Genomic DNA, 27,495 nt, shown 5'->3' on the forward strand with positions numbered 1-27,495 from the left:
TGAACCTGACCTACGCATTAAATTTTAAATTTATATTCATGGCTCCCACTACAGACCAATGAAAGAGTATTTATCTGCCGTTTATAGGTGCAATACTCACAGATTTGTACCATTTCTCAGTAGAGGGTGAATGCATGATCAATCTGATTCCATAAGAGGGAACCTGTAACACTTGGTGATGATGGGTCAGTAACTGACTCTAGAACAGGGAGGGGAGTGATGTGACCAGTTCTCCAGGCACCAGCCCCAGTGTTGCCCTCAGCCTGCTGTCACTCCCACAGGAGGGAGGCAAGGCCACCGGTCATCAGCTCTTCTAAAAGAGTCCTCTAGAGAATTAACAAAATATTCATGCTCTGGAAGCCAGGTTATAAAGCAGAATCTACTGTATGATCCAACTTCAAAAAAAGTCACAAAAGCATTCCTCAACTATCTAATAGATCTGGTTCCAGAATAGGGATGGCAAGCTTCAACAATTACGGATACAATTTTAACTAAATTTATCTGGCTCCTGAATTTCAGATAGCAAGTAGCAAGAGTTTGGAGAGCAAGAAACTCAGAAGAAATAATGTATTCAGTTTGCAAATTCAGATAGAAATGTTTGCAGTAATAAGGGCTTCCTGTATATGCATTTATACATGTATATACAGAAAAAAGACACGTGTCAAGATGTTAAGGGTGAATGTTAATAAGTAGAGAGGCAACTTTTAGTTGTCCTTCCTTTGTACTTTCAAAATTTTATACAATAAATGAGTTTTTAAAAAATTTTAAATTGCTAACCCAAAGTCTAATCCTCCTCAGATGTGTTTCAGGAAAAGCAAAGTATCTACACATTAGACTTCTAGGGATCTCTGGAGGTCAAAGTGAATTAGCTGGCCTGATTACCTGAGAAACCAACTTTCATTTCACCTGGGGCAGCCAGAGCCTCATCAAGCAGACAGGGACCAGTTCTTGTCTTGTGAGTGGCTTAGTAATAGGTGAGCGGCTTACTAACAGGTGAGCATAGTATAAAAGGCAGTGGTTATACATACTTGTACACTGCTTTGGCAGCATCTTCGTGATTGACGTGATACTGGGTCAGCAGTATCCACGCAACATGGGACTATTCCCCAGCAACCCCATCCTGCATCTGAGGCAGGAAGAAGTGAGGAAGCCCAGATATTGGTCAGGTGGAGGGTGTTACCCTCAAATACCACAGGGGATGGTGGCCTATGGTGTATGTAGCAGGCCACACACAGATGCCTGCAGCACACATCAGCTCAAAGCTCCTCCTGACATTCCGAGCCTTTCCCTGAAGGAAAGCCGGTCCACAGAACACAGGGATCAATGCCAAATGGAACCACTACTAGAAGCACCAAGGCAGACACACACTCACCAAAGAGCTGGGAGGGATTTGCGTTGGTGGCCTTCTCATAGTTGGTGAGTCCTTCATAGATGACCTTCCCAACGGCTGCATAAAGGCACTCCAGCTCTTCATACTTGGAGGCCACACTGGAAGTGCCTGAAACAAAAGTGAGAATGTGGGCCCTGTGGTTTGGGTCCTCAGGCCTGTCCGGGCACTAGGAGGTCAACTTTCCTAATGCTAGCACTGAGCTTGTTATCTTGGGATTTGTGGCAACTGGCAGGGGTGCTCCTCTCCCACTGCAGGATGTGTGGCGCTCCTCTCTGGGCTGAAGCGACTTTACCAAGCTAAGTGACATTTTAGTTCACCAAGCTCTACCATTAACACACTCGAGATGCACTTACTTATGATACTCCAAAATCTGATCTTGGCAGCTGCTCAACATCTGACAAAACACTATAACCCAACTCCCCCTTATTGCCATAAGGAAACAGTCACATTCAGCTGACAAATAACAGCATTTCTAAAGCAAACCAGAAAACATGATGCAATGACTGCTACCATTAAGTTCTATGTCCGTTTTTTTTAAAAGAAAAGGTGAAAGCACACAAAAAAGCAAGATAATAAAATGCTCACTATAGTAACCAGAGGATGAGCACTCTCAAGTGACAAGCCCCGTGCCCTCCCATCCACTCAGACACCAGGGAAAAGGTCACCTACTTGGCTCTGTTGGGAAAATGCTCATAAGACGGGAGAGGAGGCTATGGACTGCTCGGAGAACCTTGGTGTTTGCACACGTCATGCATGCAGCGATGCCACGCTGCAGGGGTTTGAAGCTACTGAGGATGGCTGGAGACTGGAGGACAGTGAGTAGGAAACTTAGCACTTCCAGTCCTGTGCAAATATTTCCATAGTTGACTTGATTAGGTTGCTCCTGGAATGGAGAACACAGGTCACACAGAGACAATATCAATCCTCTGGTACAGTCCATTACAGAAACACAAACCAAGCAAAACCTAAAACTGCATGCCATTAATGAAATAAAAAACCACCAAAAAATAAACATACTATACACATAAAAACCCATGACAACCATACCTTACGAATACAGCAGAATTTCAAAATTCTTTTAATAAATTTCTTTAAATATTTAGTCAAACCTCCTTTTTAAAAAAGCTCATGAAAGATACTAATATCCAATATTAAAAATGTGAAAATCAGGGTCGTCTGGCTGGCTCAGTCCATACAGCACGTGACTCTCGATCTCAGGGTTGTGAGTTTGAGTCCCATGTTGGGTTAGGGATTATTTTAAAATGGCATCTTTTTTAAAAAATTGAAAATCAACAAAACCTGGTCTAAAAATGCAATTGCAGGGCACTGGGGTGGCTCAGTGGTTGAGCATCTGCCTTTGGCTCAGGTTGTGACCCCAGGGTCCTGGGATCAAGTCCCACATCAGGATCCCCATAGGAAGCCTGCTTCTCCATCTGCCTAGGTCTCTGCCTCTGTGTCTATCATGAATAAAATAAAATCTTAAAAAAATAAAAATGCAATCATTGCACTGACTTTTCCTTTTCTCCTCTCCTCTTTTTCACTTAAAATACATATATCCTTCCAAAAGGAAGTAACTTTGAGATTGTGGATCATGAAATCAATCTAACAGATGATGCCAGCATTAATAATAATAAGAAATAGAGTGCATGGTTTATAGTACAGTACTGCTTCTTAAAAAGTTTCTGCGGTTTACACACACACATACCATGCATACATATATATACACATGCATATATGTGTGCACTGGGCTGAGATAAAATCTTCTTGCTACCGAACAAAGTAGAAAGTCACTGGGGGCATGGCACATGGCATCATGAAAACATTAGCCTATTTCATGGCAGAGGCTGTCCACTCATGGCTGAGCTTGACTCAACTGTGACTGTGTGTAGCAGGAAAGCAATTTGACATTTGAAAAAGAGGAAAGAAATCTGCAGGAAACCTAAAAGTTCTATGTCAAGCTAGAATCAAAACAAGTACTGCAGACAGGCAACCTATGATCCAGCTGTTTTCATAGCATAGGGAATCTTTGTAACCTTTCAAAAAATGGAGGCAACTATGTTAGTCTTTGTAAGGCAAAATAACAAATGTTTAAAACAGGCTTGTAGCTGCCAGAAATGACAGGACCATGGTTTTTATAGAAACAAACAACAAAAAACCTACCAGATAATCAGCTTTGGGGACTAACTTCTTTACTATTTGAATTTACAGTTCTCAATAACAAATTTTATGTCCACTTTAAAAATTCAAGTTTACTTTAGAGGTTGTTGCATAAATAAACTAAAACTGTTTACCCCAAGCCAGCTAGGAAGTCAGTTTAAGAAATGAGACTTCAACGGGCAAAAGAACTGCTATGCTTCCAAAGCTCCTAACTACTGGGGGCAGGAGCTGAAATTTTAAAACGTGTTTCAGGAAGCAAAACTCCCTCCCTTCTCCTTAGCTGCCAAAACTGGCTGAGGTAACAGAGGGTTCAGCATTTGGTAGTCCAGCCCCAGCCCCAGCCCCAGCCCCAGCCCCAGCCCAGGTGGTAGCGATAGACACATGCACCTACCACACTCATCAGCAGTTTGTCAAACCACTGCAATTTGAGCTCAGACTTGGACCACATGTCCGGTCGCAAGGCAGTCTTCAGAAGAGTCACACACCGGCGGGACAGCACCTCCCCAGGAGACCCCGCAGTGTTGGTGTTGTCGTTAACCTGGAAATGCACTCAAATTCAAGGCCCCGTCTCACCGGCACAACTGCAGGCTCCTGACGCTGCCTCTTGCCCATGCATCCTAGCCCCCTCCCACCCTGCCATCTCCTCTTCCATCAGACTCCACTGAGCCTTCTCTGCTTCGGAGATACTCCCTGATGGGATATCCTCCTGCTCCTTGCTATGGAGTCAGTGGGGATTTGCACTCATTTGTGTGATTGATGGATTAGTGTTGGGCAGCTCCCCAAGCCTGTTGGGGTGGGGTCCAAGTACTGGGTCCTCCCCATGGACCTCCTGGGCTGTGCCTAGCATACTTAAGCACCAAGAAGATACTGGCTAATTTAGCAGATTCTTTTCAGTACTTTGAAGTCCTCACCAGTACTCCAACACCTGCTATTCTCTTTAATAACTACATAAACTTAAGATTCCCAAATTCTAAAAAACAATACAAACAAAAAACCCAACTACTTAGGAAAATTTCATTTACAATGTTTTTTCTTTTTTGAAAAGGAAAACTGAAGTTTCAGAAATAGATTCCTGATAAATCATGAAAAAATATGTTGACATGAATAACAAATAAATACAGGCTTAAAGGCACTTTAGATTACTGAATGTTATATATAATTTATGTAGGTTGAATCATCCCAGCAGCACCTTTATGAGACAGGTAGCTCAGAAGATAAGTAACTTGCCCAAGATCACTGATCTACTGCCACGTTTTGCCAACACTAAGATGCCCTTAATTACAAGATACACCATTATTTTATCACTGCTGAAACAAAAACATGTTTAAAAAAAAAATCCTAAAAAAATAAAAAAAAAATCCTGTCACTCATAAAACATATGTAGGTTTCAGAAATACTAGTATGTCACAAAATCAATGGAATTTGGTATGAAAATGACAGAGCTAGCCTGACTTTGGTTTATCCATTTTCTATCAGAGATAATATTCTGGAATCTACTAAGAAGCCTGTTCTGAAGAAGCCCCAACACAGGACATCCAGAAAGCCGCACCTGACAAGCCACTCGGATGAGGAAGTTCACCACAGTGTCTGTGTGTTGCTTATCAATAGGCTTGGCAAGAAGGGAGTCTGCTCCAGGCAGTGACTGGCTCCTCCCAAACACCTAGAAAAGGCAGAAAGCGCATTCTCAACAATACATTCCCCAAAGGAAGGTGCTGACTTACGCAGCCAGCTCACAGTCCTTCTGGGGGCAGATACTGTTCTGGGTGCTTCCCTTAGTTTTTGATAAGACAGCCATTGGTACTCTGCTTTATAGAAAGCGCGTGGAAGAGAGAAGCTTAAGAGGAAGGAGAAGAGCTGCGAGGCTCCGCAGGGAGCAGGGGAGGCAGCATCGTGCCCTCCATGAAGGTGTTTGGGCTGGGCTGGCAGGACCTGCTTGCCACCAATATGTGCAGACACATAAATGGACAAAACCTCCCATGGCTCTGGGAGTCCAAGCTGAGCACAGGTGGATGCAGTGATCACATCCTCTGGAGGAATGAACAGTAGCAGTGGTGGTGGTGGTAGCAGGGGGACAGTTCAACCTCAGGCACACAGTGACAGAGCCAACACCTCAACAAGCGGTGAGGAGAGCGAGCATCCCCAGGACTCTCTTGGCGGCTGCCCTCTAAACAAAATAAGACAGTCTTTTAAAAAACTGAACTTGACATGACTGCACATTCTTGATCAGTTTTCTTACCCTAAAGTGTTTCTCTCAATGGCTTACTGCAAGTAATTAACCATTCTTGTCAAGATTCTAACGGCATTATACGTGCGTAAAGAAAACCCTGTCTGGGGACTTGGATAACACCATGAGTAAGTCCCCTGGGTGTCAATGGGTTTCTGATTGCCGTCATTAGGTTTCTACTTGTTGAGTGCAGCCTTTCCCAGGTATGTCCAGGGACAGTGCTGGGCACTTAGCACACACTCAGAATTTGTAGAATAAATGAACAAAATCCCCCAAGGAAGCACAGAACCCATAAAAGCAAGCACATGCTCTTACTGCGCTGATGGCTCCTGTGGCTGTCCTAAAGCGTTTCACCTCCTGGGCAGAATCCACCGACAGGCCTCTCTTAATGGAAGATGAAACAGAGTTGACTCCTTCTCCACTTGAATTTGGGTCCATGTCTGAATCCGGCTTAAAAGACACATAATATGATGTTACAAACTGATTTCTAGGTAATAACAGAAAGAATGAGTCTGGAAGAAATCTGACAGACCTACCTGCTGGTCCTTGATCCTCTGCAACTCCCACTTGATGACGACTTCAGACAGGTCCACAGCCAGCCTTCTCTGCTCAATGGTGACGCTGGGTGTGAAGCCTAGCCTCTGCATGGCGCTGACCATGTGCTGCACCAAGTGGTGCCGCACCGGGTAGTACACCTGCAGGTACGGGGTCTGCATCACACCAGTGCTGCTGCACCATGACCCCAACACACACACACACACACACACACACACACGCACGTGCACATGTGCACATGCATATACATGCACACAACCCAAACTCCTGCTTAAATATTCTGACTCATGACTTAGGAAATTTCTCGTTACTTTCTGTATGTGTGTGGGTATTTATCACCCCTCTCCCCCAGCCTCCCGCTGAATCTCAACAGAACACTGGATTTTAGCCCTTTAGTACCATCTGAACAGACTGGGGAAATGTTGGGGTGCCTGGGTGGCCCAGTTGTTAAGTGTCTTCAGCGAAGATCATGGTATCAGGGTCCTGGGATCGACCCCACATTGGGCTCCCTGCTCAGAAGGGAGTCAGCCTCTCCCTCTCCCTCTGAGGCCCCTGCTTGTACATTCTCTCTCTCAAATGAATAAATTAAAAAATCTTAAAAAAAAAAAAAAAAGTTGCAATACTGAATTCTCTTTAGGTAGGTGAGGCTAGCTAGTAACATGTACCAAACTTCAGGCTTGATGTTGCAGATATTCAGCCAACACCAAGAGGCAAACTTCCAATTCTAAAAGAGCTGGCTATAAAGAATTTTCTCCTCTACATAAAATCTATAAGAAATACACTTGAATCAATCCAACAAAGTGGGGAATTTGGCTATAAAGAAGGAGGTGCTGGTGACACAACTCTTCAAGCCATGTTACCAAGACCTAGAGTTAATGGTGACTACCTCCCAAAGTATTAAATCAATAGTACTCACTGTTACCTGAGTACTTACGTGAAACATACAGTCCTAGACAAAAGCAGAAACCTGGGACACTACTCTAAACCAGAGCCATTTCCACACTGACAAAGTCACACACACACACACGCTCATCAACGGACCAGAAATACCTTTACTAAAAGGCAAATAGCCACCTTATTATTGCAGAACGTTAGAGAGAAGTGAAAAGTCAAAGCAAATGCCTGAACATGCAGCCAGCCCCATCTACAGTACTTCCTACACACCTTAAAATGCTGCACGATCAGATGCAGGATATGAACCAGCTGAGGGACTGTGTGGCCCTCCTCCACAATGATCTTCCTCGTCCAGTGTGTCAGCATCTGGTGCCCATCCTCCATCCTGGCAGGCACTGCTGGAGTCAATATGGCCATCGCTTGTCTGACAATTGCTCGAGCTTCCATCGCATGGGCCTTGAGCAGACTGTGAAAAACCTAACACCGGGAAGACAGTTTTATTTTTTTATTTTTTATTTTTATTTTTTTTTTTAAATTTTTATTTACTTATGATAGGCACACAGTGAGAAAGAGAGGCGGAGACACAGGCAGAGGGAGAAGCAGGCTCCATGCACTGGGAGCCCGATGTGGGATTCGATCCCAGGTCTCCAGGATCGCTCCCTGGGCCAAAGGCAGGCGCTAAACCACTGCGCCACCCAGGGATCCCAGGGAAGACAGTTTTATATAGGAAAATGAAGGCTCAGAGAAACAAAGAACCCAATCACTCTGAACCAAGGCAGGACACTTCTGCAATATGATTTTTACAAAATTCCTTAGGGCTGTCTTATTAGGAAAGAACATAGTTGCTTTCTCCTTTGTTAAGTTTTGGGTGATGAACTCATTCACATTCTCTTCCTACTGAGCACCCACACTGTGCCCATGCTGGGCGAGGGTACAATAGACAAAGAGAAGTAAGACCTAGCTCCCTACAGGGACTTAGGCTAGTGTGACTCATGGGAAGTCAGTTGAAGCACAGGGATCATTTCTTTCTGGATACAGTGTGGTAAATGGAGAAAAAGAGGCTGCCATCAGAGGCACCCTTGGGACAGTGCAAGTGAGAGGTGACATTCTGATGTAAGGTCACAGGACACAAAGACCACCTGACAGGTGTTGAGGGTGGAGGGGAATCACCAAGACTCACTCACGCCTGGGGGGGAACTGGTGTCAGTGATAGCCTCTGGGTCTCTGGCTGGGAGAAGAGACATGCCTGGGGGAGATCATGTGATCTCAGAGGAGAAGGGCAATCATGTATATGATGTTAATGGGACAGACCGGCTAAGCACTGAACTGTATCATTACCTTTAATTCTTACAAAGACAGAAATAATTTATTCACTCAGGGTCACAAGAACTTGTGACAGCAAAAAATAAACTCAAACCCAGGGCTGCCTGGCATCAAGGCCTAAACCACTGAGGGACTCAGGGAAGATGTGTTCCTTGTCGGCAGGGGGTCAATAGGATGAAGGTTCTAAAGTGTTGAGTGTCTTTAGCTAAAACGGGGGCTGGGCCTTTCCAGAATGGTTTCAATGGACCAGGATAAAAGAAGACAGAATGCAATGTGTAGAGGAGCATGAGATGGAAAAAGGAGAAATTTTGTTGTTTCAACAGCAAGGCTGCAGAGGAACAGGAGAGCAGACTGGCAATTGGGGAGGGAAGAGAGAATGCAGAGTCACAGGAGAGTTCAGTGTTTTTTTGTTTTTTGTTTTTTGTTTTAAGTATATATGCTGAAGTGAGCACAACAGTGCTTTTAAGATGTCAGAAACAAGCATTTTTAATGGTGCTGGGAAAGACAACAGGAAAGGAGGCCACGACTGTAGGAGGGGGCAGCATGCACATGTGTGCAAGACCACTGAGTGTCAGGGGCTATGAGGAGGGTAGAGGGAGCTCTGTGGTACCTGAAGAACAATTTTCTTGTGTATGGCGAATTTGGCAATAATATGCGCCAGAAGTAAGTGCCCACTGTATTTGCAAGCCGGATCCACACAGGCCTTAGAGAGCAGGCAGGGCCACGCAAAGGTCATCAGGCGGCGCAGCTTGCTGTTGCGATTCTTGTTGTTGTCGTGGATGTGGTGGGGGGCGTGCTCCACTAGCAGGGTAGCGTACTGAAGGAGGTAAATCCTCAGGGAGTCCAGCATGTCTGCCTGCTTCTCTGGGTCCAGGACCTGTGGGAAAGACAAGCAGAAAAGGAACTCACTTCTGGTTCTGAACTGCATTACCTACTAAGGATCATGCAAGTTTAAACTTTTAAAACACACACACGTGTGCGCACACGATATATAACATCAAGTTTCACAAGGGAAGCAATGATGCCATATCAATTTTCCTTTTACATGTAGGATTAGAAATTCAATGAACTTATTTCAGTGCCCAAGGGCAGAATTAGAAGTCGTAATGCAGGGAGTGGATGAACTTGAGGGACAAGGAGGGCCTCCTCTGATACAAGGTGGTTTGCAGGATGGAGTTTCTTAATTCCAAGAGGTTGAGATTTTTTTCCTACTCAGCTATTAATTATCTAGTCCTGATTTTTCAGCATTAGGATCAGAAAATGCTACCTCGGAACAAATCTCTCAAGAAACTGCTACGGTTTTCTACATAATCAGCTATCTGATAGATTTCCGTGTTTTATGAACATAAGAAAAAATGCACACTCCAAGGAACACCCCATGTATCTCTACTCAATCAGGTGCACCAACTGCCTCACTCAAGTGGACATCCAGACCAACTTCCGTCTACCACAAAGTTCTGAAAGGCTAAAGTCTTCCCCATAACTGTGTTTCCATCAGGGTCCCTCTAGCCCCCCCAAGTCCCCTCTCTTCCCGATGGCCCCACCCTGGGGCCCCCACCTGCCCGGTGTCCTTCCTCGAACACTTGAAATGCCAGCTCCTACTTGTGCCGCATCAGCAGCATCCGACCCAAAATACGGTCTAGAGAAGGCAGCACAAGGGAAGGGGCCACATCTGGGTGACCATCTCTGCATCTAGTTGTCCAGAATACAGCAAGTTATCAGTAAGAGGACTGAAAAAGACCCATTGGGCTCAGCTCACATTCATAGAGAGGGCAGAGGTAGGGTGAAAACAATAGAAGGAAGGCCTGTGTTAAGGGACAAAGACTATGCTAGGACCAATAAACTGCCAAGTAGAACAACAGTCCCCTTCCTCTGGACCCCAGGATGAAACAGTGACAGAAGTGGTGAGGAATCGAGTCCTTCCCAAGGGTTCATGGGCACTCAGCACACCACCTTAGGAATGCCCATGGCTCACAGCACCCCAGCAGACAGCATGTACACAGAACACTCAACCAACCTCAAGGCAAACACAGCACGAAAACAGAAGGTGAAAGAGCTGGCTGCCAACAAGGTTCAAAGGCCTGACCTGCATGGGAGAGGACAGACCCTGTGTGGAACACCAGGCAGGCACTTTTCAAAGAAACACACAACCCAGTAAAACCTTTCTGGAAATGCTACTATAAAAATACAGAGACTGTAACACCTAAGGTAACTAGACACTACTGCTACCACAACGGTTTCGTGAACTTGACAACAAAAGATCAAGGCAGATCACGGTGACAACCAGATCCGATCTGATGTTCTCACTGACTTGTAATATGTCCCTTTGCAAAGCTAAGGATGAAACTGTACATCAGAAACTTTGACCAACAAGAGGGGTTTTTACAAAGTAACTCTGATAACATGAGTTTGAATCTACGTCAGTTCAAGCATACATTTGGTTTCTCATTGAAACCTGTTAGTGTGGAAAGTCAATCCATCCTAAAGTAAAGCTACCTTTAAAAATGCACCAGTAAGAATTATAATGCTCTGCTATAAATTAATGCAATCATGAGAAATAAGAGCCTTAGGGAAACAGGTTTATTTCAATGAACCCATTACACACATGCACTCGCACATACACGCTCGCACGCATTCTGTTACTCATCTGCTAAGTTACTTTTCATGCCAACGTATTAGTGACGTCACCTTGGTTATAAACACACTGGTGATGCTTTCCGGGTTATCACCTTCTGGATTGGGAGGTCCTAAGAGCTGCTCTCCTTCACCCTTCTCAAAGCTGTATAAGAAAGCAGGATTCAAGATATGCTGCAAAACCTACAAAAAAAATTTTAAAATGAAGGAGATAAGCAAAGCCATGCTCTTCATTTCTTTACTAAGGCAGGCAGGAGCATCAGTGGGTCATGTTGCACCCGTGATGCCAGATCTTGTCAAAGGTGTGACTAATCATCTTTTTACTGAAGTGGATAACTGGAAAGGTAGGTGAAAACAGGAGGAAAAGTGACGTCAGTCTGTCTACTCTTCTCATGTCAGATTAGTCATTTTCTAAAAACAAGGACACTAATAGACTAGTGTTCAACACTGGTTCACTCCGGATCTGCTGTATGCTTCGAACAGTCCACGTTATGGAACTATCCATGAGACACCGCATAACAGACAGTCCCCTCAATTCTCTAGGAAATTGGTTCCAATGCCCATGGCTCCTGCCGCCTAACGGTGGGACTCACTTTAGCTTTCAGCTCATCTCCAAAGTTGGGGTCATTGAAGTCCACAAAGCGAAAAAACAGGGCACGTTTTTGAGCGATGCTATAATTTTTGGGGATCTCTTCCTCCATATACTCTTTCAAGAATGTCATGTTGCAAAGGAAACGACCAGTGAAAGCCCGGAGCAGCTGGAACAGCAATTCTATGTCTCCATAATTCCTTCTGCAAGGTCAAACAAGAAGACAGATTAAGTTGGGGCCAGCTTTAGAACTACATGTGAGCTCTGACCAGCTCAAAGTCACAATCGGTTCTAACACGTGTAACTGCACGGGGCCAGTGAACCACAGCTAAGCACAAATTCCCATAGAGACTCTAGTTCAGCTTGCTGGATAGAACAAGTCACTCAATGTAAAGCCAAACAGAGGTACCCACTTGCAATAATTCAGCAGACAGTAGGCCAGCAGCTTGGGTTCCTTCCAATTAGTGGCTGCCATGTTCTCCTTTCGGTGTCTTTCTTGAAAGGTTTCACTAACCCACACGCGTCTCAACTGGCTCACCAGAGAATGTTGATTGGCCAGCCAGGAGTCATCATTTTTAACTATAATACTTATGATCTGTTAAAGAAGCGAGAGTTAGGGAACTGACAGGGTTCTCTATGCATCTTGCCTAAACTCTGAAGAGTTCAGGTGTTCAGAGAAGAGATGCTACCTTGATGGCCTGAAACTGAAGGTCTAGGCGCATGGTGCTGGTGCTGGGCGAACCAGGACGCACGGCAGTCTGGGTGCCACCAGGCAGCAGCAGAGTAATAAACCTGTTGGGGTTAGCTGCCAGCACATCTCGCAGAGGTCTGGCATCCTTGTGTTTTAAAAAACTCTGAAAACAGAATAAAACAAGCTATTTTAAGCTAGTCAAAACCCACAAAAGCCAAATTCTACGGTTCTTTCTAAGTCTTTCTAGGCAAGCCAAAAAGTCGCTATAAGCGCCCTTTAAAAAAAAACAAAAAAACCCTGCTTCTTAGCAGTAATAATACTTTGTGATTACGGATTTCATTATCTCAGCAACTCATTCGTTACCACCACCAAAATCCTAAAGGAGGATTCCTCCATTCAAACTTTCCACATACACACCAATGATGTTTCTAACACTCGGATATGTTACAGAAAAATACAGCTGGGGAACTGAACAGTGACGTATGAATTTCAGATTTCAGAGCACTCCAGCTGACACAAATCTGCAGGCACACCTGACTGCAGCTCATCGTGTGCCTACCATAAACATTCTGCTCCACTGGGGATCATTCAGGGTGGCTTCCATCATGAACAGCTCGACTGTCTGTGAGGGGTGCCGTGTCAAGAACTTGATCAGAGGCTCTCTGAAGGGACTGCCGGCCTAGAAAACACATGGAGAAAATGGCATGTTCTTGGGGTTTGAGGCTACATTGGCCTATTGACCTACCATGGCAGGAGAAGGCATCTCTCCCTCTTGTAAGCAGAGTGTGCTACAGCTATAAGCAAATGCTAAAATCAAACATGCTTCATGCTGTTAAATTAATTCACCTAAAACATAACAAGCCAACAGATGGAGGAAGAATCAGAATTAACCCCAAGTTTGATCATTACCTCAATCAACATAGCCCGTTCTGTTTTCATCACCACCTCTAACAAAGGCTTGACCAGAGTTTGAGGTGCAGCTGGGATCAGATGAAAAAGGTTTATAATAGCCGAACAAATTTTCATCTCCTAATGAAGAAAACCAGAAATTACAAAATAGGCCAATTAATTTTAGCAGCTAGAGATACCAATGTTACTACAGACCCTACTATGGTCTAGCTACATTCACAAGGCTAGCCACCAGAAGCAAAGAATTAACATGTAAAAAGCCACAATTTATCAATGTCAGGTTATTGCTGTGGCCCAAGGAAACTAACTGCCCTCTGCACTCAGATTTCATCTGTCAACAGAGGGGAGAGGGAGCTGTGTACACCTGTGACTGTGCTGTGTCCGTTTTCGAGAATAGGGACAAATGTTGGAAGTGAACTGCTGGGTTGCCTACGCTTAGCCCCCTATAGTGGAGGAAACAAGCATGCCTGTGGCTGTCAGAGTGTTACGGTTCCCCCGCTTTGTTGTGACATCATGGGGTCTTCCCATCATACTAAGTTCTGAGGGTACAGACTCCTTTTGCCCTCAAAACTTAGCACAAAGAAAGTCTTCAAAAAATCCTTAAGTATTTATCCTGAAAAATTAAACATGAATGTAAATAAATGACTGACCACAGTACGAAGTATTTGTCAACCAGGCCTAAAGATGAAGCTGACAAATTGCTCTACTGAATCATATCCAAAATGTGAAGTGCCAAATTTCTGCACTTTTTAAGGTGCTAACAGCTCAGTGGTCAATCACTCCTGTTCCAACTTTCTGTTCTCAGTGGCAGTTCCCATTGTGTGGTATCCGCCATTCAAAGAGATCCCACATGGCCGGAGCCATGGCCACGGAAGGGAAGACTCCCTGATGTACTCCCCTGCCTTGTGTGTAACAGGATGTCCATCACACTAATGACAGTAAAATGGGGATGATGAACACTCGTCACGAGGGACCACATCCCAGGAACACCTGAACATATTTCCCCCAAAGCCTCTATGGAGAAAAAGACTAAACTGAGCTGGGGAAGAAATGAGAAAACATGGCTTGGTGTCACCCCACCTCTCCTGTAGAGTTCTTTTCTACAGAATTTCCAGGTCTTCACACAGAGCAAGCTCTATTCTGAAATTACAATGTGCTAATCATGACACTTTTGTATTATGGTTTTTGTTTTCCAAGTGCAGTCAGGGAACCACTTCTTTTGGTCTTCATGAGAGCACCGGAAGACAGGACTGACAATGTTATCATCCCCATTTTACAGCAGAGGGAAAGCTCGGGGCTTGACTGTCCCAAGTCCCAGCGCTGGGACTACATCAGTGTGGTGTGAGTGAGCAAGAGGTGCAGGGGGACCTGGGTGCTGAGGGGCAAGGAGGTTTTAAGCTCCAGGCAAGTGGGCACTTGCGAGTGTGAAATGAGCTCCTCCCAATTCCTAGCAGGTATGCTATTCTTTGTGTGGTTTCCTTCTAAAAGGTTGTTAGATGTGTGAGCTCGTACAAACATGATGAAGAGCGAAACCCAGGTGAATCTTAGACAGTATTGACATTTTGCAATTCTAACATGTAGGAAACCAAAGAACTTAGCATCTTGCTTTAAAACATCCTAATAGGAAACATGCTTGGCATCCGGACAGTTCACAGCAATGGTACTAATACAACTCCGCCACAGACAGACAATACGGCTCACTGCACTCCAAGGCACAACGCACTCTGTCCACCACAGAACCACAAATCACAGCAAAACCAAATGCGACAACACCCCCTCCTGTGCCTCCACTGAGATTCTCACCTCTACCCCTTCCATGGCAGGCTGAACCAAAACAAAAATTACAGCATGAAAAAAGGCAACAAAAAGGTAAAAAAGAAAAGAAAAAGAAAAGAAAAGATAAACTGTTCTTCACAGTACAAGTCATAAACTGACTTTAATAGGGTTGTTCTCACCTCAAACTGACAGAATGGAGACAAGGAACATCTCCCGCACTCGGAAATGCTCTCCTGAGGATGGGGAGGAAAATCATCTTTTTTCTATTTATGTTATTTACATAAAAACTTCCCATATACTCATACACAGTAAAGATTATTGGGGGAAACAAGACAGGAAAGACAATTATCAAAAAGCACACACAATAATTAACAAATGCTCAACAGCAAAAAAAATACACCTTCCACCCTTCTGATGTCAAAACAGAGCCCTTCAAACAGTGTAGGATAGAATACCTCCCTTCCCTAAATAAAATTTAAAACGCAGGAATTTCAGAATTCTTGCCCAGGGGGAGAAATTGTCAGACCTTGTGGTAAACAAACGCATTTAAAAATCTGGTTTTGTTTCGAGTAAGCTATGACCTTATGTGCAGTGCTGACATGAAAGAAAATCTCTTCCTCTCTCCCAGCACAAGTCAGAAGAGTACAGGTGGTTTAGCTCCCTCAACTGGGCATGAGTGAGGCCCCCACACCCAGAGGAACCCACAGGCCATGCTGCGCCCACAGATATCTGGGTTATTCTGTGGAGTGAAGCTGTGTATGCACATAGACTCAGCACATGTGGTCGTGAGTCCTCCCAAGGGAGTTTAACGCCAGAACCAGGCAAGCCTTCCTATACATGGTGCTCATGCAAAGCTCTGATCATCACGGTACCCAGCATTATAGAAAAGCCCGTGTTTGTTTTATTATAGTCAACTATTTAACAGGTCTTCAGTTATGGGTTCTCAATTATGTAATATTACTTGGGGATTCAACCAAATGGGGACAAACACGATGTAAGATCCATACTCAATTCTGAACAACATCCATAAAAAATTATCAGAGCTCAAGAGTACAAAGGCAGCTTGGCCCTGGGCTGAGGTGATGAAATGGTGGGCACGCTGCTCATGGACCCCAAACACCACAGCCTGAGGCCACCCTTGCAGAGCTGGGTGTTTCCAGGCCGGTCAAGGAGCAGACTCCTACGGTGGTCACCACATGTTCCTGCAGGAGTTGGGAGGACTTTCCGAAACCCACAGCTCCGTCTCCTGCCCACTGCCCCTGCCCCATCTAAGGAGCCCTCCAAATAACTTGCTATACAAGTTTATGAAATCTTCCTGATCTAATGGAAGTAATTCACCTGCCTCCTAGGAGTTGTTAAATGTTTATTCTAGAACTGTGTGTTGCAGAGTTAACAGATAAAACAAACATAAAACTTAGAGCAAAAATACCTAGTGGATGAGACGGGGAGGAAAAGCACAGAGGCACCTGTACCTACTCCCAAAAGTTTAGGCTTTTAAAATACACTCTGCTCTTCCCCACAAAGAGGTTCCTGATTTTTCCCTGTGTATATAAGTAACAAACCTTCAAAGAGGTCATGGTGGTATAACACTCCTAAAAAAAGTGTAAAATCCTGGTTTAGTTTTGCTTAGTTGGCTGTTTAGAAGCAGCAGGAATAGAGACTTACATAAACAAAACACCTTGACACAGAATGGTCAAAACAAAGCATAATTAAGCCAAAAAAAAAAAAAAAAAATCCAAGTTGGGATGAAAAACAGCATCCAACAAATAGGCACAGGAAGACAAAAAAGCCACGTTGATTATGCCTCTGAAAAGCTATAGAATCCCCTTATTAGGACACTGCCATACAATTTCACCAGGTTTAACAGGAACTTAGGGAAAACACGATCCTACCGATAGAACAGTCATCAACTTAAAAAGTATTTTAAAGGAATATTAACATATACAAAATAGATTCAAAACAGCAAGAACCATTATTTTTAAGAGCAAAATCTTAAAATGACCAACATCAGGCACATAAAAAAATTGAACTAAAGTAGTTTTCCCTTAAACCCATAAAAAATGTGTTTTTGAAGTACTGGCCATTTGATTTTGGCAAACAGTTGGTGGGGCTTCAGACCCGTAAACATACACGCAGGTATTTATGTGATGCTTTGCTACACTATCCTCAGTGTCTGAAGTCCTGAAATCTATACTTAATTTCATGAGGCAGTGATGATGGGAAGCAATGGGAAACCACAGCTGAGGAATGCACCACCATGCAGACAGCAGCTGCCAAAAACACTCTAGAAAATGTACTTTATAGCAAAACTAGTAAAAATGAAATACTAATATTTCAGGCTTCCCAGAATTCTCATCAACAAAAATGTCATATTAAGGTGAACAAAGGAGATTTTAAAGAAACACAAAAAGAAATGTTCAAGAATTAAGAAAAATAAAGGCAAAATGTAATGCTGGTAAAAGATGTTCAACACTTTACACGGACTATGATGACATAAACTGGGTTTCTGACCGGTATTTTACTTAAAAGCACTGCTCCAATATTAACATTGCCAGCAGCAGTGCCCGGCAGGGCTGCCCTTCCCAGAAGCAAACAAGTCACTCACGTTTCCGTCGCTCCTCTGGCCCCCTTTGTGGGTGAGGACCACCACTTCCATCCACTTTCGTAGATGTTGCTGTGGGGAAAAACAACATCCTTAGACACTTTTCCCCTCACAGAGGATCAGTTCGATTCCATACTATTCTTACATGAAAATTCATATGTAATTATTAATTTCCATTATATTTAACGTAGGATGGCAGTGTTCATATTTGAAACAGCCCAACCAATGCTCTAGAGAGGAGGGTAACTAGCATCTGCGTCACGTTCTATGAATAAAAGGCTGAATTTATGCTGATAGAATAAAATAAAAAAGTCCTGAAACCTGATCATTCTAGTGCTGGCATCTTACTGCTGCCCTCTTATTACCATGTTACTTGGTGCTGCACCTGTTCATTGAGTGCCTGCAGAAGCCGGGCACCATGCTAGGTACCTGGGTGGAGAAGAGAAAGACAGGCAGACATCATCCTATCCTCGTTCCTCAGGTTGAAGTGGGGAGAACAGGTAAAGGACACAGGTGCCTGCTGTGGAACAGTCATGCTAAAGGTTACGAAAGAGGAACAGGAATCAGCTGGAGAAGGCAGTCAAGGTCAAGGAGGGTCCTGCACAGCAGGCAGAGAAAAGGAGAGGGAAAGGCCCTGAGTCCACCAACAAGAAGGCTGGTTGCTATGTATGGCTAAGGAGCAATGGGCATGGGGTGGGAGGAATGGTGGTGGTGGAAGGGGGTGGGCAGGTGAGATGAGCATGGTCAGAGGCTGTACAAATTAGGGCAAACAGGAATCACTTCCCTTCTATGCAGAACAAGGGCAACTGTTAACATGGTAAGACTGTGTTCTACTCCAAGACCATGGAGGAGAGCGATCCCTGAGCCCAGAGCAACTCTGATCTGACCTGGGCATGCAGCAGGCAGCGTCCCAGCCATGATGTCCAGCAAAGCCTGGCAGATAGGCACTCAGAGCCTACAGGTAAAACCACAAGACTATCCAAATAACACAACTATCTTCATTGTCTCACACTGCCCAGACTTGTTCTTCAAACACTGAAACCCTGCAGGAAGTTAACTAGTTGTTTTTAAAAGGACTCCATGGTAAAAGAGACTTGGGGACACATGACTTAAATACACCTAGACTTAAATACACCTATAGGGCCAGTGTTCCAAATAACACACACTGAGAAAAACTAAAATTTATATGCTTTCAAAGAAACTAAGTACACTAAGCTATCTGCCAGTAAAATTCCTGGAAAGATATTAATCGCCAAGATCTACATTCATGAAACCTGACCTTACTACAACAGCTATTTTGCCAAAGATAAAAGAGGAACAAAACCAAAGGAAATGGGAGCAGCCAGCTGCATCACCTATCCTGTTTTCAGATTCCCCCCAAAAATACACTGATTGTATATAAATTCACTTTTAGTTCAAAAAGGAGCTATCCACCACAAATAACTACATGAGAGACTTCAAAGTCAAATGTCAAGCAGTTCAAATTTTTAAAATGGCAAATTTTCAGGATTGTGTTCATGAATGCCCATTCTACAGAGTAGGGTGTCTCAGCTCTTAAAATTATGCTGAAGGGTTGAGCTGCTAACCTTGAAAGTCCATCACACTCGGGAAAACAAAGGCTCAGAGATAGAGCACAGCTCTGAAGACCAGGACTCAAAGGGCAAATGTGTGTTTGACCACTGCACCACCCCTGCTGCAATGCAGCAGGCATGAACACATCAGAAGACCCATCCATGCCACACACGCAAATGCCCTGTTGGCAGAGACCTGGACTGGACTCTAGCAAGGTGTGAGCCAGAGGAACACAGCTGGACAAATGGTAGCTTCAGTTTCTTTATCCAAGAACATCAACATTCTCTACATTTAGAGAAATTTTAACCATTCTGAAAATAGCTACCATGCCAAAGAAGGGAGGGAAAAATCCTCTGAACAAATCAAAAACATAAACCCCCAAACTTCACTCTAGGGAGAAGACGACTCCTACCCCAAGTCAGAAACTATAGATTGTAAAGTGGTACAGCAGTTTCTTCACACTGTTTTACAAAATCTGGGTAATACCATTCACCGAATAACTCTCAGCTCACAGCCAAGTGTGAAGGGTCAGCCTGGTGGTAAAACCACCCACTAGCCACAAACACATCGCTTCTGGCAGGCATGCAAAGGCAGTGAAAAATGACAGCGGAGAGGGAAGAAATGAACATGACAACACTGGGACAGTCGGCACACATGCACAGGTCTCACACTGAATGGAGGATAAAATGCAGATCCGATGTGCTCTCCTTAGGAAGTGATACAACCTCATCTACTGTGATCACGTCTGTGAACGTGCGCATGCACATACACTGGTAGGGAGGGTGTGTATACACATCTAGAAGTTAAACAGGAAAGAGCCTTCCAATTCGGGAGATTTACTCCCATGGAATACTGTTTCCCGATAACACTCTAATAGGGCATCAGCTACAATTCTTAGGGCCAACTGTAATACTACCAACTCCAAGTCAGGTGTTCCAGTCATTGTTCCTTTTTCAGGTATCTGCAGGTACGAAGACGCAGCAGGTGACAGAAAAAGCTGTGTGGTCCTCACACATCCATATATCTGCAACTCTACATACACTACATCTATATATGTCACCTCACCCCCACTTATAGCTAGGGTAAAGGTGCACCAAAACCAAAAAAAAAACCCAACTATCTTTGGTGTCCTGAGATGTCTAAATGGCCAAAGGCCACCTGAGAAACAGAAGCATGGGAAGTACGTACATGTCCACAATAACATACCATGAAATCCTAAGTTATTTATGAACGTCTACTTACTGGAAGCAAAACTGAATGCAGAAGAAAGTTAACAGCTGAACCTCCTTCATCTGCTTATATTCAAATTTAAACACTGTCCAACAGGTATTTTATTTGCGTAATTATTTTCTTGGTAATTTTAAAAACCCAAAAAACTCCTAAAGTTCTTACATGTTTTTCAATACATCACATCTATAATAGCAAAAGACTGGGAGCAATCTAGACATTCGTCAGTGGGGGAATGGTGAAGCAAATTCTGGCATGTCCACATAATGAAATATTACGTAGCCAGAAGACAGGTGGCTCAGTGGTTGAGCATCTGCCTTTGGTTCAGGACATGATCCCAGAGTTCTGGGATCGAGTCCCGCATCGGGCTCCCTGCATGGAGCCTGCTTCTCCCTCTGCCTGTGTCTCTCTGCCTTTCTCTCTCTGTGGGTCTCTCATGAATAAACAAAATCTTAAAAAAATTTAACAAAAAGAAAAAGCACTTCATGTTCTGATCTGAAATGAGCGGTAAATAGAAAGAATATGACCCGTGTGTACATGGTGCTGCCTTTTGAGGGAAACAAAAGAATTATGTATGTCCTCCTATAAATGTAAAACATCTCAGACATACAGGAAACCATTATCACTGGCTATCCCAGGGAAGGGGAGATGGGCTGCTGGAAGACAGGGATGGGAGGAGATGTTCACAGTACCCCTTTCACACCTCCTGAATTTTAACCACCCCCATGTTACTCCCCCCCCCCAAAAGACCCTTAAAATTTCAGGTTGAATACAGAGTATGTTTAAATGTAATATGGCTTACCATCATCTGATCACAAAATTTATCATTGAAGGAGTTTGGGAAAAGCCGGGTAACAGAAGTCAGACGATTCACGACGTTCAGCGTCAAGCTTCGATAATCCCCCAGCATCATCAACAAAGGCCGCATATGTGTATGTATTTGATCTACTTCTATGGTAGCACCTTCCAGAAACTATTTAAAAAGAAAGGTTATGGAGGAAAATAGACAACAAAATACACTTTATAACAGAATGAACTCATTCAACTCTAGCAGTAAGTTTTTATTTTCCGTGAGAAAATGAAATATTAGGCAAGCACATTCTAAAAGTTTATGATGAAATGAAGACTAGTCATTACTGTCACTATTTTAATAGGCTCAGTGTTACTGGGAAACAAATAGAGACATTACTGGAATCCAATGTGTACTAACAAGAGGCAGCCTTCCAGGTGCATGAACCAGGTGAACAGGAAGAGCGCTGAAGACAGACCCTTGCCCGCACATACACACGTGCATCCCACTAACCTTTCTCATGCAGGCTTCCCCGGCCTCCTGCAGCTCACTGTTGGTGGAATTCAGGGCCTTGAAGAGTGCAGCAATAATCTTCTCCCTGGACTGAGGAAGGTAATTGCAGGCAGCAAGCGCATCTTTCGGAAGAGAAATCAATGAGATTAATCAATTTCATTATTAACCTTAAAAACATATAAACAATTTCCTTGTCTAAAGGCTCTTACCAAACAACACAAAGTATGAATCACTGAACCACTTCCCATGTGTCTGCCCTCAAAAAAGATCAAAGAATGCCATGTGATCTTCTAACTCACATGGTCAGTGTTATTTAAGAGGGAAGCCAACAGCCTGTCAGAAGAGCCATGGTAAATATTACCCTGACCAGATAGATAGAGGGAGGAAGTGGAGGTGCCCACTGACACCCCTTCCCCAAGACATCCCCACAAGGGGTGAGAGAATAGCTGGGCTGTGGGCAGACACATTGAACTGGCCTTGAACTCTGGTGATGAGGGAATACACACGCAGCCTGGCTTTTCTTCCACTATCCATGTCAGGCAGCCTTCTCCCCACGTGAGGAGTTAGAGTTAAGGGCTTTGAAAATACAGATATTCTCAGAAAAGGGAATATGTTAGTCAAGAGAGAACATCTGACCAAGAGCAATGCCTGTACTAGCCAAGAGGATTGCACAAGAGGCACTGGAAGAAAGGAATCCCAATGGAGGAAAGAAGCTGTCAAACTTGGCTGCCGAGCATCTCTCTCCCTCCCACCTGCTGTGTCTTCCACACCTCGGCCCCATGCTCATGCAGGTATTATGGCTTGCTTCTCAGCTCCTCTATCTCTAACTCAAGGAAGATTCTGGCAACATTTCATATAGAGTATAAAAACCAAGAAAGAGGACAGCCTGGGTGGCTCAGTGGTTTAGTGCCACCTTCAGCCCAGGGCCTGATCCTGGAGTCCCGGGATCGAGTCCCATGTCAGGCTCCCTACATGGAGCCTGCTTCTCCCTCTGCCTGTGTCTCTGCCTCTCTCTCTCTCTGTATCTCTCATGAATAAATATTAAAAAATCATTGACTTAAAAAAATATAAATACATACATACATACATACATATATACATACATACCAAGAAAGCAAGAGACCAAGTCAACTAAAAAAAAACTTGTACTGGGTATTTATTTACCAAAAAAAAAAAAAGTGTGTTGGGTGGTGGGGACGGGGTGGGTGGGGTGTGGTGTGATGCTTCTAAGTGAGTAGAATTCAAGTGAGTAAAAATTCAACAATGTAGCTGACGTTGCTCATGAAGCCTTGAAGACAGCAGAATCTCAAATGCTACCAAACCAATGTGCAAAACCTATGAAGGCTATAGTAGATCTTCCTATATACTCTGATTTGGGCGAAACTGGCAATATATGAATGCTATGACTGCTCTCTTCAACCAGAGTGTTCGATTCATCAGAGAACTATAGCATTAAGAGTTAATTACTACAAAGTAAAATGCATAGTGTACAAGAATAAACAACTGTTTGAATCCTAACAATCTATATGATCTGTTGACATCTCACAATGTCAATAGATTATATGTTTGACAAATACTCAAACATGATTATCCCACCTTAAAAAGAACGTAAAAAAAAAAAAACAAAAAAACACAACCCCAAAAGACCACTGTCTCCTTGTACCTTCATACCCATGGCTTGTTTCAGATTTAATTCATATTAACTTACTTAATGCTGCAATTCGCAAAGGCACCAGTGATGGAAGGCTTTTGTAACAGGGCAGCTTTGTTAAAGCTGAGTCTTCAGCCTCACACAAATTTAACAGCTGTAAAAGATAAAATAATTTAATTTAGCCTGCTCTTACTGTGAAGACAAGTAACCTTGAAAATTACAGAACATAGCAATCTTACACACACACACACACACACACACACACACACACACACACAAACACACACAACACGATTAACGACTGATACACTAAACTCAAATCCTAGGGAAAATTGAACGTGACAGAGCTTCCTTCTAAAGCAAACTGTGTCAGCCTCATTAGTGAAATAAATTCTTAGATACTTTCTCACCCACTCTGATACCATAACTGGCAATCACCTGAACTGCAAATATCATGATGGCAGGTACATCTCCCTCCTTATGAGCCATGGGCCCATGGCTCAACAAACATACGTGCTGTAATTCAATAGCTGAGTAGTAATACTTTTTTCAAGTACAGAAAAGCATAAAGAAGTTGAAGATCACTGGGAATACCGTTAACTGAGAGATTCCTGTAAAAATCTTTCCAAATATTTTATCATTCCCCAGTATATATTATATATCTAATACCCAAAATATCATACATGTTGTTCTATTACTGTTTTCTCTATTTACATCCTGGGAAAATGGGATAAACTTTATCATATCTTTTTTCCCTCAAAGATTCCTACCTAGTAAAAGATTTCAAACAGCAAAAAAGGATATATATACTAATAAGCACTTTAAGCCACCACCCTATTCCACTCCATCACTATGAGTTACTCTCCTCATAAATACGTGCGTATGCACACACACATAGATACCTGTATCTATAGCTATCTCTAGAAAGAGAGTGATGCATACTCCACAACAGAATCACCTGGGAAGCTTAGAGCTGGTAGATCTGGAGGGCTGACTCCAAACCTGGGAGATGACTCAGGAGTCTCTCTTTTTAAAAAGATCCCACATGTTCTGATACAGCCAGTGCACTGATGAACACTTGGGAAACCAGTTGCATTCCCTGCAATTTATCACTCAACACTATCAGGTTCTGGTCTTAAGCTTAGTGAGGAACTTTCCACACAGGGGAAAACACATGTGCCTCTGGAACCACCAAAGGGAAACTTCCTCCCATCCTCCAATGGCTCTCCTAGAACCTCTGTCCAAACATATGAACTATGACTCCTACACAAGGGATACGATAAGATATAAAAGATCAAAGCTAGACCATGTGATCATAGAATTCTATGTCCAAGCAAATACACTGAGCTTAAAAATTCAAGAGGTAAATTTTTCGTAAGTGGAAATTCAAACTTAGTGTGGATCAGAAAGAAGTTGCTTCCTTATAACTTTTGCCTCTGTTCATTCTGACAATGCCTCCAGAGTAGGATTCGGGTTCTAAAAAAAACTTCACATTGGGATTCATCACCAAACCATCACTGTATTCTATGAATTAATGCTTAGAATTTGACTGAAAGTACAGTTCAATCTGTTTCTAATATCACCCCATACTGGAAAGTTCACAAACACTTGCAGGACACCATCTGCCATCACCCAAAATGAGAACAATCAGAATCTCTAGTTCACAAAGAGCTGTCCAAACTAAATAATGGCATTCATGTGTGATAAGTTCTTCACAGCACACAGCACATTCTTAAGTGATGAATAAATTCAATAAACTGGCGCTTGCTCTAAGCCAGTGTTATTCTAGGCCCCAGCTGATAAAAGCAATCAAAGTAGGCAGCACAGCTTTCTCTAGACTACATCCTTCAGGCTCTGGGATCAAGTCCCGGAGAAGGCTAAAGCTCTAAGGTCTCAGAAAACAGCCACAGATGGTTGACCATCTCCAGTTACCCGGCCTACCTTCTGTAACGTACCTGTGCAGGCGGTTGTGCCAGGTTATAGCTGGTTACCTGTGGTCACTACCCGGGCCTTCTCTGAGTGCTGCCTGACCAGTCTTCGTGCACAAAGACAGGCTACCAGACATACGTCATCACCATCCACACCACGCCGCACCACCACCCCCCTACCTCTGTGTAGAACACCTTATGCTCCACCACGTTAAGATCCATTGTGAAGAGCCTGGGCTGCAGTGTGGTACAGAATGTATTCCCCTCCATCAGGCCAATCTGTGCGTTGGCAGGCTGGTGTCGGAGCAAATGCTTCTTAGGTGGGACCATATCCTGGAGGACCTGGGGGAGGCAAGGAGGAAGTACTACTAACCCGCCATCCTTTAAAAAGCAAATATGGCTTATCACAACATTCTCAAATGACTATCAGTTTGAAAATGGAAGATGGGGGGTGCCTGGGTGGCTCAGTGGTTGAACGTCTGCCTTTGGCTCAGGTCGTGATTCTGCGGTCCTGGGATCAGGTCCCACATCAGGCTCCCCATAGGGAGCCTATTTCTCCCTCTATGTCTCTGCCTCTCTGTGTCTTTCATGAAAAAAGAAAAGAAACTGGGAGATGGAAAGTGTTTATGGATGTCCTTTAGTTAGGGAAGGGAAGGTATGTTCCATGTGCTAAAACTTGATGGTAGATAGTTACATGTCAGACACACTTAACTCCCAAGTTTCCAAAGTGACCATTCGTAAAACAAGAAAGAGTGACCAGACTGTGCTACAGAGACCCAGGAAAGCAGCTTTCTGTCCTGACACTGACAACTATGGATAGCTTACATTAATGTAAGCACACTGCTTTTATGCCTGAGGTCAAAGACAGCATGTATAGTTGCACTTTGTGAAGTGGACACAAAATTATAAATTACATATCCTCTTCCAGTCACATCTGAAGGAGAAGGAAAAGGATCTCAAGAGTTTTGTTCAAATTATCCTAGTTCCAGTGACAGAAATCTTACCTCTTTATGGGGCTCCATGATCACAGTCACACTTTTTCCAGTGACTTGGGCCAAGACCTGCAGCGAATGCATGGCCTGTTTTCTCACAGTGGAATTTGGAGAGGTGACTTCTCGAACCAAATCATGTGTCACATGGTGAAAAGACTTCTCCTGAGCTGCCACGATCTCTTCGGCTCTCTCCTCATCTTTTAAGGGTGTTGCGCACCTCATCAGAAGCTGCTCTAGGGTGGTCTTTGCCATGGCGACCGCCCCATTGGAAACCTGTAGGCCAGAGACTCCTTAGAATGAAAGGGGCTATCACGGAGGGCCCACCTCCACCCCCGGGGCCAGTGAATTTTAACAAGACTACTTCATAACCTCTGCACAGTATTTCAGTGGCTAAATCACTTTAGAATTCCTATATGTCATTCAAAAAGAACATGTGGATAAACATACTCATTTTATTTACCAAACAGGTAGGCTGGCAACGCCCACTACATTCTATTTGTCTCAGTTACACCTACATAAGGCTTCATAAAGAATGCTACTGATGTAGAAACTCCTGCAGCAGGTGCACTATTTAGCCCTAGGAGAGCGTGAGAAGTATTATTTGCCTTCACAGATATACCGTGTTACGTACTCGGCCAGTGACGGTTCTTTATCAAGGAGGAAAGATATTTAGATAACCAGGGATAGCATGTGGGGGTCCTGATCTGTCCTTATTAAAGATACTGTAATGAAACCTAAGCTTCTAGGAAAGCATATTTGCCGAACTGCCTCATCCTAACTATTCTCTAGGCAAACTTCCAGAACAGCTGGCTTAGATTTGGGGCCACACATCACCTACCTCTCCAGTCAAGTCCATCATGACAAAGAGAAGTGCCTTGAGGAATGTCTGCTGGTTCTGGAGAACCCAAGTGAGAGGCAGCCGCTCCATGAGAAACTTAATGGACACCACACCCCCTAGCTTCGCATACCAGGCCTGTTCATAGCAACATGCACACAGGCGCTCTACGATGTAGGAGAACAGAGGCAGCTGGCATGCCTGGAGAGAGAAAAACACACACATAGACCCTCACGTTGTTCC

The 27,495-nt window shown here is 43.8% G+C and overlaps 1 protein-coding gene across 16 annotated transcripts in view; it reads right to left on the reverse strand.

Moving 5' to 3' along the window:
• TRRAP (transformation/transcription domain associated protein) overlaps positions 1-27,495 on the reverse strand; it is a 117,641-nt gene that overhangs the window by 49,271 nt on the left and 40,875 nt on the right. For 6 of the 16 annotated variants that reach the window (XM_072753146.1, XM_072753142.1, XM_072753145.1 and 3 more), the window contains exons 25-47: positions 27,256-27,453; positions 26,430-26,690; positions 25,606-25,767; positions 23,555-23,651; positions 21,847-21,968; positions 21,346-21,516; positions 17,748-17,816; positions 15,322-15,375; positions 15,170-15,190; positions 13,367-13,486; positions 13,017-13,136; positions 12,456-12,620; positions 12,180-12,361; positions 11,771-11,969; positions 11,232-11,360; positions 9,154-9,420; positions 7,491-7,697; positions 6,308-6,466; positions 6,087-6,221; positions 5,097-5,207; positions 3,939-4,085; positions 2,060-2,273; positions 1,373-1,498 (exon numbers count right to left, since the gene is read on the reverse strand). In XM_072753146.1, coding sequence (XP_072609247.1) covers positions 1,373-1,498; positions 2,060-2,273; positions 3,939-4,085; positions 5,097-5,207; positions 6,087-6,221; positions 6,308-6,466; positions 7,491-7,697; positions 9,154-9,420; positions 11,232-11,360; positions 11,771-11,969; positions 12,180-12,361; positions 12,456-12,620; positions 13,017-13,136; positions 13,367-13,486; positions 15,170-15,190; positions 15,322-15,375; positions 17,748-17,816; positions 21,346-21,516; positions 21,847-21,968; positions 23,555-23,651; positions 25,606-25,767; positions 26,430-26,690; positions 27,256-27,453 — 3,436 coding nt within the window. The remainder of the gene's footprint in view (positions 1-1,372; positions 1,499-2,059; positions 2,274-3,938; positions 4,086-5,096; positions 5,208-6,086; positions 6,222-6,307; positions 6,467-7,490; positions 7,698-9,153; positions 9,421-11,231; positions 11,361-11,770; positions 11,970-12,179; positions 12,362-12,455; positions 12,621-13,016; positions 13,137-13,366; positions 13,487-15,169; positions 15,191-15,321; positions 15,376-17,747; positions 17,817-21,345; positions 21,517-21,846; positions 21,969-23,554; positions 23,652-25,605; positions 25,768-26,429; positions 26,691-27,255; positions 27,454-27,495) is intronic. The other 10 variants (XM_072753143.1, XM_025986217.2, XM_072753141.1 and 7 more) reach the window with 5 other exon arrangements.

The sequence above is a fragment of the Vulpes vulpes genome, chromosome 3 (genome assembly GCF_048418805.1).
Source record: "Vulpes vulpes isolate BD-2025 chromosome 3, VulVul3, whole genome shotgun sequence".
Classification (NCBI taxonomy): Eukaryota; Metazoa; Chordata; class Mammalia; order Carnivora; family Canidae; genus Vulpes; species Vulpes vulpes.